The 15,696-nt window shown below is 42.8% G+C and overlaps 1 protein-coding gene across 1 annotated transcript in view; it reads left to right on the top strand.

The window, feature by feature from the left end:
- The window catches only part of LOC142584845 (uncharacterized), a 267,498-nt gene that overhangs the window by 183,754 nt on the left and 68,048 nt on the right, over positions 1-15,696 (top strand). Inside the window, exons 14-22 of the mRNA XM_075695146.1 lie at positions 172-306; positions 1,330-1,490; positions 2,788-2,880; positions 4,692-4,863; positions 5,639-5,776; positions 7,951-8,111; positions 9,367-9,487; positions 11,021-11,221; positions 13,127-13,243. Of these exons, the coding sequence (XP_075551261.1) occupies positions 172-306; positions 1,330-1,490; positions 2,788-2,880; positions 4,692-4,863; positions 5,639-5,776; positions 7,951-8,111; positions 9,367-9,487; positions 11,021-11,221; positions 13,127-13,243 (1,299 nt within the window). The remainder of the gene's footprint in view (positions 1-171; positions 307-1,329; positions 1,491-2,787; positions 2,881-4,691; positions 4,864-5,638; positions 5,777-7,950; positions 8,112-9,366; positions 9,488-11,020; positions 11,222-13,126; positions 13,244-15,696) is intronic.

Raw genomic sequence — 15,696 nt, 5'->3', positions numbered from 1 at the left:
TATTCATGTCACTAAGAAATTCACTGAAAAGTTCTTGTGACTTCAAAAAGGCCAGGTTGACATTATAGTGACTGAAAGTTTGCTAAATTTTAGCAACTTGCAAAGTTACCAACAGTGGTTTTGATTGTGCTTGATTGCGTGTGCAATTGTGTGGACTGCATCGATGTGCAGGCCTGCCCAATTGGACCAGAGGCCAACATTTTGGAGCCAAGCCCAGCCCAGTGCCGGCGCTTGTGGCTTGAGCAGCCCATCCTCTCCCTGCGTGACATGGAGGTCATCAAAGAGACCACATACAAAGGGTGGAGGGTGAGCTCTTGACATACTTTATTCTCATAGCTTGCGGGTATGGGAGGACTTTGATTCTGTTTGCGGGCGTGTAGTCTGTTCAGAGAAAGCATTCAATGTGCTATTGTTGTAAGTGGAGTGCACTTTATAGTGCTTTTTAAATTTTGCAAACCTGTCTGGCATGTGCTTGCCTGTCTCATCAGACTGGTGATGAGCAGACACTTGTTTGCATGTGTGTACACTAGCGCATTTATTTTACATCTGGGTGCATACTTCAAGGCCAGTCACCAACTCGCACATGTTGTCCAAGTTCACTCACTAGGGGTCACTAGCTATTAGCTAACTGTAGTGGTATAACACGTTCTTGAATGAGAATAGTTAGCTGAGCTAGCTGCTGTAAAAGCTGTAAGAGTGAAGTGTTGTGCATCAACAAAGAACAAATGTGGAATGAGAATGCTGTTTGGTCTGGGCAGTGTTCTTCTCACAAGATATGTTAATTGTTATAATTGTTTTCTTCTCTGAGATATCTTTCCAATATATTTGGAGACTTGGGATCAAGAATTGCCCAGTTTACTTTTGCACTGAAATCAAACTGATTTGAATTGTGCCACTATGATGTATTTTCAATGTTGACCGAGAAAGAATGTCCTTTTGGAGATAGTTTTGGATAAGTGCAGGTGCCTTATACCTAGGCTTATCTTGAACTTTTGCCAGTTGCTACATTAAATGTCTTCAACAACAATCCAGCACACCATGCCCCATTAAGGCCTGCTTTTCAAGTGTTCTGTTGTACTTGCTGTGCCTGTTTGCAGTAGAATCTCAATAACTTTCTATAAAGCAAGCTCACAAAAATGTATTATCCAGGAAGACTTGTGGCTCAATTGCATGATCCAAATAGGGTGTTAGCAGTGTTTTCCATTGTAAACCTATAAACCTATCAGTGAGGTTTTTGTTTACATTGATCTCACTGTTGAGGCTGGAGTGTATCATGCACTAGCTGGCTGGGATGGGCCACACAAGGATGCATTCTGATTGTTTGCGCAGACAAAGGAGATCGACATTGTGTTCTCTGCGAGCGAAGGAGGTGCAGGCCTCCTGAATGCCATCCGGCGCATCTGCGATGAGGCTTGCACAGCTGCAAAGTACGGCTACACACTCATCGTCCTCTCAGACCGAAAGGCTGGCAAGGACTTCATACCTGTCAGGTGTGGTCTTCATGCACATTGAGCATGATTTTATAAATTAGCTAACAGCATTGTATGTGTTCACAGCCTTTTGCCATACAGTATTCAAACTTGAACCTCTAGCAACTAGGGAATTCACAGTGCACCTTTTGGGAAAGCTTCAGTCTTCTATGTGAAGTCATCTGCATGGAGATTTATGCTTGAATACAACAGCAGCTGTTTAATTAGGGCCTAAAATAGAATAGCTACTGTTCTAAATTTCAAAACAGATCTTTTTGGATAGCTCTCCCATTATTTGCAACAAATAGATGTTTCCTTCCTGCCAAAGCTAGGTTGGAAATATAAAGCCAGCCAGCATAAATAAAGTGTTTGAAATGTGTGCATTTGGTATTTGGAAGCTATCACATTACTTTTTGATGACTGTTTGATTTGTATTTGAACTGGTCCCATCAATAATGAATTCATATTTGATGATTTGTATTTGAGTTGGTGCCATCAGTATGCTGTGCCCATTCTATTCAGTTTCAAGATATGCTATTTGCATGCCTCTATACATATAGAAGGCTAACTGTACTGCTAAAGAACATATAATGTAATTGTGAACTGCAGGTCGACGATGTGTCATGCCAATTATGCAATATTGGCCCTACATTGCAGCTTTTGTACTAGTCAATTGGAATTTTTGCCTCATGCTTTGCTTAACTGTCAACTTTATAACGATCTCGTTCACATGGCACTATTTTCAGACTTCTGCTCATAAAAAATAAAACTTAGTGTATTGCATCTGAAGACCGGAAAATGAGATAAGGGAATCTAGCAAACTTAATAGCTTGCTTCTGATTTTATGCCTTCACAATGTTAAGTCTGTGTGAGAGAAGATTTATCTCACAAGGCTCAGAGGGTGGCATGGATGTATGTTTTACTCCATGCTTCTGTGCTTTGACTAGTTGATTCCTTGCAAGAAATGATTTAACATTTATTTACAAGGTGTTCCTGCGCTACTTGCAGGTCAATGTGCGCTGTGGTATTTGTGTTCTGCTTGTCTCTTCAACAGAACCAACACTGCAGATGATCATATATTTAGGTATACACTGTGCTTGCAGTTGCTGGAACGTTTTAATGCCATTTCAATGCTTCTCTACTGGTATGTTTGTATGTGCATGTGAGTGATGCAGGTCAGCTAGCGTCCAGCAGGTAATGGTCATTAGCACTAATGTTATGTTAGAACCTTCTATTGCATTGATCCCCGCAGTGCATTCACCGATATGTTTTCTAGTATTGGCTTCTGAGTGGGTGGGTTGTCCCGCATGCATTTCAGTGCGGCCATGGCACTAGGTGCTGTCCACCATCACCTCATCACCATGCGGCAGCGCATGAAGTGCGGCCTCATTGTGGAGACTGGGGAGGCCAGGTGAGTGATGGCTGGCTTCCATATTTCCTGGCTGTCTTTCCTGAACTCTTCTACACTGAGAACCACTGAATGATGTGTGAGAATGTCATATTGCAAGACTCACCTTTTTCTTGAGAGGATTATTCACTATGCCACAAGCTTTGCAATGTCACTGCATGAACACTAGCGCGGTACACGTGGCCAAGGTTTACCTTGCAGTTTATGGTTGAGGCAAGCTTGGAGTGGGCTATATGCAGTCTTCGTTATGTATGAATATATGAAAGCCATGTGCCATGCATATCTGAGTGACTGGCTTTGTTGAATAAAGTGAACTTGTTCATTAGACTAGAGTTTCTCTTAGAAAGGTCAACAAAGCTCAAATGTCACCTAATTTCACACGGCAGAATCCAGACAGATTCGATGTTGACAACTTATTTAGTTTTTGATGTGAAATTCATGACACACCCAGCACGATGGTGCTTCCTGATCCCGTGGCTGAAACTTCTGTCACTCCTGTCAGGGTCGTGATCCACAGTCTGAAGATCACTTTCATGGATATTGGTCTTGGCTCATGATAATTGGCTTAAAGTGTCTGCAGTGGATTTGGCTATAGGAGCTCGTGGGAAGGTTAATTTGTTATCATGTTCTCAGCCATGTAGTTGCCGAGTGCATTGACCTCACAGACAGCAAAAATGTTAGTGTCAGTGAACAGTGGTACAGCAGTCAGTGATATAGTGAGATCTTGCGCTGGGTGTTATGCTGAGAGAGGGCATTCCTTGATGTGATCCCTCCAGGCTGTATGCCTCACATGCAAACAGATGTCAATGTTTGTAGGTATGCTTTACATTCTTCAGACGTAAGATTCTTTAAGCTGAATTATTCATTATGTGTGGGGCATTACAGTAGGGGGGGGGGAGATTGCAATGATAGTAACATTATGTTAGGCTGAGATGCATGCTACAGTTAAGTGCCTCAAAATGATACTGATGATGATATGCAATACTATTTTCTACACACGAATTATAAATAATATTTTTAAAATGTGAATCACTTCGAATATTGCAAAAATTAATCTAAATAACACAATACATGAAAAGCAGAAGCCATTGCTGAACTTTGTTATAGGTAGTGATTTGCAGTAGCATGGAAATGTGAACACAGTACGTAAAAGAATATCTAGAATTGTAACTGCACATGACAATTCTGGCATTTTATGCTGACCTCGGTCCATCAGGACAAATGGGTGGCTCACCTTGTCAAATTAATTCTAGGGATTGGCCAAGGATGGGCAATCCCCAGAACAGTTGTCTGTTCCACCACATACCCAGTGACCCGTGCTGTTTGCCTTACAAGACAGCAGCTAATGCATACCTAGTGGCCCACTTGAATCACTGGGGCTAGGTGCCACTACTTATTGTGTGAGGTTGTCCAACCATCCAAAATGGCTTAAGTAGCTTAAGGAATGCCATCGCTTCACCAAGGTACTGGGAAATGAAAGTGGATGACAAGATAACTTGCTGCAGGTCAGTGCCAAGCCTATATGTTCTTCATTAGGCGTACAATGCTTTACCAATTAATCTACTGCGATAGCCATCCTGCTACCCACTAAGTGTTCTTGGGTATTTGTGCATGAGTACTAGATCTAGCCCTGGGAGGGTTAGCCAGAGCTGCTCATGGCCAAGGCAGTGAATGTGGAACGTCCTTTTAACCACACGTGGCACATAGTATGTGACCTTAGGAACAGGCAACCACTAACTGGATGAAGTGCCTTTCTCACTGTTTGTTCTCTCTTCATCACACTGTGTTGGCATATCACTCCGTGCACATTTCAGGGAAGTGCACCACATGTGCGTGCTGCTGGGCTACGGTGCCGATGCCATCTGCCCGTACCTCGTGTTCGAGATGGTCGCCACGCTGCGCTCGGATGGCCTCTTGAACCCACCCCTTTCAGACGAGCAGGTCTTCAAGAACTATGTGGCCGCTATGGAACGGGGAATTTCCAAGGTGCGTGTGTGGTTGCCATGTTTTTGCATATGTTATCTGCATCAGAAATTCAAGAAGCATTAGAATATTGAGGTTCAATGCACATAGTGCTCCATCGACAAGAAGTCATAAAAAAGTAAATACTTTGCTATATTGAGAATTTTGTTATATGGAAGTTCATTATATCGAGGTTAAACTGTACTATAGTACAATGTGGCCACCACTTGAAATTTGTAACTTTTCATCAGAGGACCCTCAAACAGAGATGGGCAAAGCAGTTGAAATCTGTGCCAGCTAGATAGTAACATACCTTGAACCTTTCAGTTATGTAGGTGTATTGGGCCAAAAGTATATATTGCAAAATGGCCTATGATGCAAGCACAATTACTATAAGTATCACTGCTCACTGGCCATTGCCTTCATTGATATGCACGGGCTTTTGTTACATCTGTATGTACTGCACAGCCCCAGCTACAAGTTTCAAGGTTTTTTTGCTATTTAGAGGGTATTTCTGAAGAGCCCCACAGGCAAGGCACACTGCATGAGGTGAACATAGCTAGTTAAGTGCAGCAGGTCCAGTATTTTTCTTTCTGGAATTCGATGTGTCATAAACAAAACAATTGCAAATCGAACTTTAAAAATTTCACTTTATTCATACTTATTGTTAGTCAGATTCGTTTTTCCTTTTTGTGAATTCTTGCAGATTTTAAATATGGCTTTAGCAAAATTTATCAGAAAAAAGAAAAGATGGCAGCACAGATGATGTACATGGCTGGTGTGGTGTTTCTTTGCACAGGTGATGGCCAAGATGGGCATCTCAACATTGCACAGCTACAAAGGGGCACAGATCTTTGAGGCCGTGGGCCTTGCCCAAGAAGTGATCGATGTCTGCTTCCGCAACACTGCCTCCCGCATAGGTGGCGCCACATTTGATGTAAGAGCTGTGGTCCCTACGTTGCAAGTTGGTCTTTGGTTGTAATGTCTTTGTCTGTTGATTTGTCCTTCAAGACAAAAAGCAAGACTTGGGTTGCATGCCTAGAGAGAGTCAGCTTACCTGACAAAGGCTATGACACTTAAAAGCTAACAAACAACAAACAGCGCGAAACAGCAGCTAATAGCACATGTGATTAAAATGAATATAAATGGGAACATTCTAACATAATGCAAGAGAACATGTTAGGAGTTGCGGTATGTGAATTAAAATAAAATTAAATGGTGCGGTTTGGCATCCCAAAACTGGAGTCTGTTTTGAGGGATGGCGTTGAGTGACGATAAAAGCACAATATCACGGTAATTAATGGGGGATGTGAGATCAAGCCTTATAGGTGTGATACATTAGCATTATTTATGCGAATATTATATTCAACTTTCACTTCTTTGTGTATTGGGGGCGAGCTCCACCACTGGAAAAGTTGGCGCCACCGTCTGCGTGACATGGCATGAGGGATCACGTGGACACAGCGGCCGCGTCGGCTGCTTTGGAAGCACTGAAGCGAGCTGAAAACGAAAGTTTAAAGTCCCACCTGCGCCGCGATTCTGATTAAGTGGTGAGGCTTTACCGCCTTCGGTGACTGCTCGACAACATTTGAAAGTGCTATAATAGGTAGTGACTGCCTTTGGAGGCATGCAGCTTGGTAGGCTACTGCTCGGTGCTGCAGTGCCGGACGTAAGCAACGGAGCCCGATGTCAGCCTTATTCACACGTAGTCACAGGGCAAGGAGCTTCGTGAAACTTGGCTGGCGAAACTTAAAACCTGCAGACAGCCATCGGCTACAACTTAGGTATGCAGCAAGCACAGACGCGAGGAATATTTCTGCTACGGCGCCGGGACTGGGCGATGTTCAGTGAGTAGCAGAAAACGCGCACTGAGACAGACGCTCGCCTGTGCCCATTGCCCGGCTAATGTCATGACACTTTATTTGGTCTATGAACTTGTTGATGCTAGATACTGGCAAGTTCATTAGAATGGCAAGGGAGCGGTAAGATGCACATTAAAAAAAGGCATGGCATATATGGTCATGTTTGTGTTATGAATTAATGCACTGGATTATGAAAAACAAGCAGAAGGAAATCGCATGCTGAGAAGGCCGATAAACATACAGTGCAACGCAATTGAGAAATAATATTGAAATGTCCAAGAATTTAGAAGACGAACAAAAAAAAGAAACATTGAATCGTCGCGACGGCACATCACAGTCGTCGTAGGCCTCGAATTCTATAAAGAAATTATTTTTTATCAGTTCTGATAGCGTCCACGCAACAATGGTTGCTAGTGTGCTGTCAAATGCTCATGTGCTGCGGCCTAAGGCTCACGGCACGGTGCGAAAACGCGCTCACAGCGAAAGCAAAATCATTGTGCGCAGACATGCATGAAGAGGCGCAGTCGGTCGCTGCGAACCCATGTGATCGTTGCATTGAGGTTTCATTCTGTTATGCCCCATTTGGTTATACAGTCAGCCCACTATAAGAACATATTTCACATAGTTTACTCTCAGTGTTTGCCTCCCTTTCACGCAACAAGCCAGTTCGGGAGACTCCATCGCGGCGACCGCGCGCAGTGGTGTTCACTGTACGTGTTTGGTAAAGAGATAGCGTCCATAAACAATTTTGTGCTTTCAGCTTGCCCAAGATTATTATATCGACAGTCAAGAAGTTCCCTCATTTTGAGAGTACCTACATAAATGTCCAGGAGGGCTTCCGCGTGGTGTTTTTATTGAGCGCCGTAAGTGAAACCTATGAGGAGCGTGCCGCGTGATCCCTCATACTACGCAAGGGAGGCGCTTCCGACAGATGGCGACTCTGTAACTCCTCGCCCCCAATATTGAAATCTACCTTAAACATGTTATCTCTTCCACTTTTTTTTCTTCATTAAAATTGAAGAATGTTATAGAAGTTATATTAGCTTTGTTACCACTTAAATGTTCTTTCTAAAAGCTAACAGTACTGTACACTCAACAATACCAACTCTTGTCCAACAGAGGACTATTTTAACTTTTAGTTTGATCCACGGAGCACTGGCTAGTCGAAGGGTGTGATTAGGGCAAGAGTAGGTATGTGGTCATTGAAAATGTGCGCATTCTGCACCACTTCTCCTGGACCTTCTTGCAGGTGCTGGCTCGGGAGTTGGTCCAGCGTCACGACTTGGCCTATTTGGGCCGCGAGTTCGACAACCTGGTACTCCGCAATTCAGGCTTCTACCACTGGCGTAACGGGGGCGAGAGCCACGTCAACGACCCGCTCAGCGTAGCCACCCTGCAGGAAGCTGCCACGTCAGTGTCCTCTGCCACACATTTACAGACGTGCATGCACGCAGATGCTGGTATTTCCAACATGAACTCATCCACAGCTAAAACAAGTATAATGCTTGTTTGCGTGAGCCGAGATATTATTACACAGCTTTAAGCCTGGCGTTTAGCGGTAGGTGAACTTCGTAGGTGAACACTGCTTCGCACAACATTGATTCCCACGGGGTGTTGGATCTGCCGGCTTTTCACTGTTACTTTAAAACAATGTTCTACTTTCAGCTGTCAGCAGTATTGTCATAGGAAAAGTAATCCTGAGAAGACACGAAAGGGCAACTGTTGTAATGCTGTCTAAGAGTGATTTTAATGGAATTGAACATATTCATCTGTCCTGTAAATAGCGTTACTTCGTGCTCCAGTGAAAAATAAGGGCACACTTATTATACCATATACATAACATTGTTTAAAGCCAGTTTAAAGGAAACATATCCAAGGGCCACTAAAACAGAACCTTTATTTCAGTGTTAATAGTGAAATCTGTTTTTCTGCCTGGCGGCAAGTTTTGCATAAAGTTATAGCAGCAAGGTAATTGTTATAAGTCATTGCTAACAAGACATGCCATAGCAAAAGTGAAGCACTGGTGTTAGCATTGGTACCAAAGTTGCTGATGAATGATCCTTCAAAACATCTTGATCTTTCTATTTATGCATTGACCCTCTGATTAAGGTATACCATGTTTTCTTTTTCTTTCTTTTTATTACTTGAAGCAGGTTTTTAAAAAAGTGCCTATGGTAGATAGCATAGTTCTGTTTCTTCCCTACATGGATTACTTGAAGAGGTCAACATTGGTTGCGCAACTAGCTGCAGCATTTAAATTTGCTAATAGCAAAATATGACTAGTCAAAATTTTTATGGCATGTGTTGGAGTTGGAGATATGAAGCTGAATAATAATGCAGACGTATACGTTTAGCAGAAAATCCTGCAATTCTGAAGGAGGATATCTCAAAATTTATGGCAGTCTTCATATTTCTGCAAAGTGAATATCACTTCATTTACACCTAGCTTCAAATCTGCACATGCATTAGCTGTGAAGTAAAAATTAAAAAAAAATTAGCATACCTTACCATTTTGATTTTTCGTCCAGTTTATGCTCAGCCCTACAAATTAGCCAGTGGAGCAGGCCAAACAATGCTATCTGCCTCAGGTGATATTCAATAATACTTGTTCAAAAATGTAAAATAATGTTATGGTATACTATTGGCCCTGGTTTGTGTTGTGCAGATCCAACAGCAAGGATTCATGGGATCGCTACATTGAGAATGCTATGAAGAGCATTCGACAGTGCACACTCCGTGGACAGTTTGAGTTTAACTATGCCAGTACTCCTCTCGACATTTCACAGGTAAGCATCCAATTTCATTACATGTTTATCGGTTGTTTCATTGGCTTCAGCACGTACGATTGATCTACTGAGTACAGTTCCTCTCTCAAGGATCCTCAACTTGCACTTGCAAAACTTCTTTGATGTAAATGTTGTTTGCAGTTAGTCATTACCCCAGCACTTGCCTAAATATAATGCCAATAACCATCTGAAGTGTTTGACACCTTGGTTGCTAGCCAGTAGAAGACAAGCTTTGGAAGTAAGAAGCTTTAGCGTACATTACATATTACAGTTAGGGGCATGTTAGGCATTCATAATGTAGTTTGTGTAGCGTTCACAATTGGACGAAGGATGAAGAATATACCCGCAGGATGAGCGCCGACTCACAACTGACTTTTTATTTTGGAAAACGTGCAGAAAGAACGCAATCCGCATATCTTATAACACATGAAGAACCCCTCGGAATGTTGCTGTCATCTGGGCGCGTTACCAAATGCGAAGCGCCTCAGCAGCACCTATCTTAAGCAGCTGTATGTGCTGATCAGATATTCAAATTTGTTGTCCCGTAGCCGAATTGACCATTGACTGACACACCCTTCCTGTTTCGAACATCACTTATTACAGGTGACTTCCGTTCATTCGATTCCGGTTGACTTGATTTTTGGTTCATTCGATCCCTGCCTTTCTTTGAGCCCAAACTTTCGTTATTTCTACCCTGAAATTAACCTTCGCCAGATAATTCAAACTTCACCAGTCAGCACACGCATGCCTGACCCTTCAGGTGCCTCCTATAGCTACCCCTTTAGTGGCAGCGCCTGTCTCGGCGGAGCTTAGGGCGCAGCGAATGCGTTGGAACATGCATCATTGTTCGTCCGAAATGCCTATTTTCGTCCTGCCATAGGGAAATTGTCAGTCAATAATGATAGCTCACAATGTCTGGTTATGGTGTTTACCCGATAGAAACAAGTACCTTTCTTTTTCTTATATTTTTAAAGAAAGTTAAGCCGGAAATGGGGGGGGGGGGGGGGGTCCTGTGCGGTCAATCTTCATATGCTTAACCGTATAACGTGGAAGTATTGCGGCGAAGCTAACTTTATGAAATCATGTGGCGAAGCTGACTTGAGTAAACCAACTGCTACTGTGCTACTCTATTTCTTGCTGAAAAATCGGGTGCGCATTAGATTTATGCTTTGTTTAGGAGATGTAATGTTGTTTCTACGTTAGTGAGCTACTTTAGGCACATAGAAAGTGGGCATGTGTTTGATTTGGGGGCGTGTTAGAATTTGGCAACTACTGCCAAATTAATTACCGGTGTGTTTTGGCTTTCTTCTTTTCTGCATATTGTTTAATTTGACCCTCCGGATAATTCGCTTTTGTCGGTCCCGTCAGGGTCGGATTAACAGAAATCTACTGTATATGCACGAAAGGGGTGACTCAAGTGTGATCAGACAGTTCTTATTATACACTGGACTTGGGAGCCGATGGTGTGATGTAATACAATTGTGGGGCCACGGACAAAAGTGATTGAAATGCTATCTTTTGTGTGTCGTCCAGGTTGAGCCTGCCAAGGAGATTGTCAAGCGCTTTGTGACAGGTGCCATGAGCTTTGGCAGCATCTCCATTGAGGCACACACTACGCTGGCCATTGCCATGAACCGTGCAGGCGGCAAGTCCAATACGGGTGAGGGCGGCGAGAATGCCGAACGCTGGGCACTCCAGCACCCAGACAACAACAAGCGCTCTGCCATCAAGCAGGTGCGTGCAAGCTTGCATCGTTGACGTGTCGGGCTAATGTGTATTTTGTGATGTTTAACCTGTCTTCGCATGAATACTCGTGGCAATCTGTCGTTACCTGAATGCCTTGTGACACTAGAATGAGAATTGACAGAAAAAAAGAGATGACACAAGTACTATGGTGTTGCACTCTATTCAATGTGTAACAATAAATTTAAACCAACCAGCCCAAAATTGTTTCGTTGAACTGTGAACTCCTTACAGAGACACTAAAAAGAAACACAAATCAATTTAAACTCACGAAATATTTTTTCCAGAGCTCTAGTTACATTAACTAGACTGAAAAATGTTCACCATTAGCATAGAGAATGAAGGTAAAATTTTCATTTTTTAGTTACACACCCAAATAGAAATGCTGGTGATGTCAGTGTCACAAATTTTACTCTATTTTCACGTATTCCAGCCATTTTGACGCAGGAATAACTGGTTGGGCTGCGTTGTTGTGTACCTTTCAAAATGCAGTGTAAATTATATAATTCTCACCAGCCATAAGCAGCTACTGAGTTTATTGCACCAAAAGAACTTGATGTGATAAATTCAGGACGGTGGTGCTACTCTTCTTGAATTTTTGCACTCATTGTGGCTTTCCAAGCCTCTGCTCATACTAAGATTGACAATTGCAGATGTGTTATTGACAGAATAATTAGGTTACTTATCTGAAAGTTTTCAAATGGGTCTTCAGAGTGCAATTGAGTGGTCCCAAAGAGCCTTGCACGTGTTGGGATTGGTGTATCCACAAATGGCAACATTTAGAATTAGATTTTATATGTGGGTCTGCATCTTGTACTAAACTTGTGCTAAACTTGTGCTAAACTTGTACTAGACTACAAAGCTACAGCAAAACAGGAAATCAATGCAATGAGTGAAGTTCTGTTCATATTTGAATTTTATTGTTAGTGTTTCAGAATATTAATAGAAATATAAATAAAACCAACCATTTAGCACTATTTGCCTTTGAATGCAGCTTCGTTTGCAGCTCTCAGAGTCGACAACCTGCTCGAAAAACAATGAGAACTTATTGCTCAGGCTTTCTGATGAACATGAGCTTAGCGAAAGCGATGTCATATAGGTACATCGTCATTAATTACTTATACAAATGTTGAGAAAACATGGGGAAGCGTGGGAGATGGAAATTCAAGACAGTGAGCAAAACGTGAACAAAACGGAAGCAGGAGCCAACATTTCGACTAGTGGACTTGTCTTTTTCAAGGTGACGTGTGCTGCGAGTTAAGCAGGAATGTCATGAGTTCTACAGCAATCTTGTATTTATGGTAAAGTGAGAGCCATTACTTCAGTATGTGGGGATGTGTCTGTTGAAGCAAAGCTTTTGGGGAAACTGTGGAGCAGCCCACAGTAGTGAAAACCACTATAGCTGTCTTTTCATTCCAATAGAAATATGACCAAACCTTGTTGTGTGTCATCTCTAATGTGGTTTCTCCAATGATGCGGATGAGCAGTACTGTTGCAAAATTAATGCTGCAAATGTGCATGCTAAACATATTTTGCATGCAACTTTTGTCTCAACATGATGCATGACTTTTGCATATAGTAGCATGATTTTTGTGTGACATCACAACATACATTCAGGAATTCAGGAATTATAAGCATGCTACTATGTGTTGCACTGGAAGCTTAAGCTTCCAGTTCCTTTTGCCAGTTAGGGTGTAGTGGACTTGTATAGCAGTCATGAACAGATGATTGCTACCAAAGAGCTGCAAATATGCAGGCCCTTCCATCGTGCAATGTGACAAATTCCAAGTGCAAACAACGAGCAGGTGTTTCCTAACGCATTGTGCTTGCTGGACAATGGACGTATGCATAGCTGCTACGCAGTGTATGACATAGTGCATTTGCCCTCTCTACCAGGTTGCTTCGGGGAGGTTTGGTGTGACAGCTGCCTACCTGGCCAACAGTGATGAGCTTCAGATCAAGATGGCTCAGGGAGCCAAGCCAGGGGAGGGCGGTGAGCTGCCTGGATACAAGGTGACAGCATACTGAGTTCATTTCGATGTGTAACTACAAGTCTCTCTTTGTCAGCAACGTTGAGCTGGGCTATCTATATTAATGGAGCCACACCTATTGATTGGATATCCTGTGGTAGATTCCGCAATTCTGTCACATCAGCTGGATTAGTTGAAGAGGTGGATGCTACTTGCAAGACACATTGTGCACTGATGTTAGCTCATTAACCAAATTTTACAAAATAAACTTGTAATTATTAGAGCTGTGCAAATACTGAATATAGTAGATTTTGAATCGTATATCAAACTGAATGAAGAAAAAGAAAGCCGAATATTGAATATCGGAAAATTTTTCACAAAATTTATTGCTTGCAAATTTGGGGCAAGAAAACATGGTGCTGCATGTGCCCGTGAGTCTCCTGGCACTGCATAACAAGAATGCAGCAAGCTATCAGTAATGTGTGTACACAGATATCAATATGTACACTACAGTCTGCTCTAAGGGAACACGAAATTAGTATGCCATCGCTGATTACTGCCGAGTTCTAGTATATGAAGGTCTGAAAATTTTTTTTTTTATCAATAGAATATCTCTTGAATAGAATCGGGTGCTTACTTTTCTCTGAAACTAATGAATTAGTGACATTCTGATGTACTGAATACCAATGAGGTGTTCCGTTTAATAGTGGACCTGTGTTTCGCAGCAATCTTTTTGTTTATTCTATAGAAAGTTTTGCTTTCCTGTTTTTCTCCAAAGTGTAGAAGGGCTATCCTAACGTTACGGCAGATGGGTTATCGTAAGGCGAATATGCACGATGGACGCAAGATCTGCGCATCACGTGACTCAATCACCGTTGAGTTCGTAGCTGGTGCCGGCGCTAAAGAGCAGGTGCCATACAAGCTGTTTCATTGTCAGTTTCATTGTTCATATGTGGCTGCTATTGGCCAATAGCTGAGGTCAGTTAAGAAGGGTGTTTGCGTAAGGGTGCTTCTTCCTTCTGTTACTGTGTATTTATAGACAAAGCTTAATGAACAGGCTGAAGTAAGTGAAAATATGCTTTCGAATTTCGATAATAATACATACTTCCGGAAGAAGCTGACCATCGATTATCTGCTCACGCTCGGCTGTGGCCGCCCATGCAGAAATTGAACTTTTGCCTCCCTGCTTATCGGTGGCATAGCTGGCAGGTTTTGCTAATTTTGACTAGTTTTGAACGCTCAACTAGCCTCAGACCACGTGAAACTTAAGGTCAGCCCATATGACCATATGTACTCTTGCCAGCGTGTGCTCGCTACTGGCCGCGCCTGGGTAGACACCTCGGCAGACTTATTGATAGCGCTTCAAAATGCGCAAGTTGGATGTGGCTACTATCCATTGGTCAAGCTGGTGAAGGACAAAGCCAGTCTGCGCCACGTAGCATGGTCGGACTGGAGCACATGAGCACGAGCATGCACTCAAGCCCTGTCGTGCACAAAGCAAACACTGTTCATATGCACTACAGTTGCACGTAGCTGTGGTTCGCTACGTATCGTAGATACCGTAGTCACCATGGGATGCCGCGATCGACGAGTCCGCTGGCTAAGCGCACAGTGGATCGCTAAGTACAACTGCATTTAGCTTACATTTGGCTAGGGTGCCTCGATGTCCTCCTCCCCTGCAAGGAGTGGCGGGGGAGGAAGACATCTGGGCACCCCATGTTTGGTGTGTTGTAGGTGCCAAAACCTGAAGTAGTGGCATGCATGTTAACAACCAAAATCAAATTTGAACTGTGTGCCACGGTGACGTTCAGTGGACGGAGCGTTGTGGGCATGCTTTGTGCTGAAAAAGCTCCATTGTAGCCTTTGCATTGCAAGGCATTAAAGAAGGAGCAGAAGCACCGTGAAGGGCATGTTTGGTTGTCAATAAATCTGCTTCTGCTGAACGTACATTTTGCAGCAAAGTTTTTCTGAAATACCCTATTTTAACTTCAAATGCTTTTCTCCTCTTTGATAAAAAGTGGTTCATGGCCCCTTTTAAGTAAGAAAATAAAAGTGCATCTGAATGTAACGTGCTGCCAATTCATAAAGAAATATATATACCATGCCCCTCCATTTGTGATCAGAAAAAACAAGACACACAGAATATACCTTCAGACGATTTTTTTTTGGTGAGCTTTCGTTATGAAAGTGGCCCATCGTCATTGCTGTTTGCGCTTCAAGGCTAGATACATAGTACACCGGGATAGTATATTCTCGGGTGAATACATTTACAGATACTGTTAATCACTCTCGCGAGACACTGTATCGAACTTTGCGAAGTACCCTCTGACCAGGTTCCTGGCACTGTGGAAAGATAGCTAGCCTGGTACAACACAAGAAACGCTGGGTCCAATTATGCCGACACATTCGGTGCCAAGTTGTGCAACATCTTGCAAAGGTGATAGGATCTCCAAACGTTATTGGCTGGAAATACAGCTCAAGGTTGTAGTGAACCAC

This window comes from Dermacentor variabilis, chromosome 6, assembly GCF_050947875.1.
Source record: "Dermacentor variabilis isolate Ectoservices chromosome 6, ASM5094787v1, whole genome shotgun sequence".
NCBI lineage: Eukaryota > Metazoa > Arthropoda > Arachnida > Ixodida > Ixodidae > Dermacentor > Dermacentor variabilis.
This window is presented reverse-complemented; position numbering and strand designations above follow the sequence as displayed.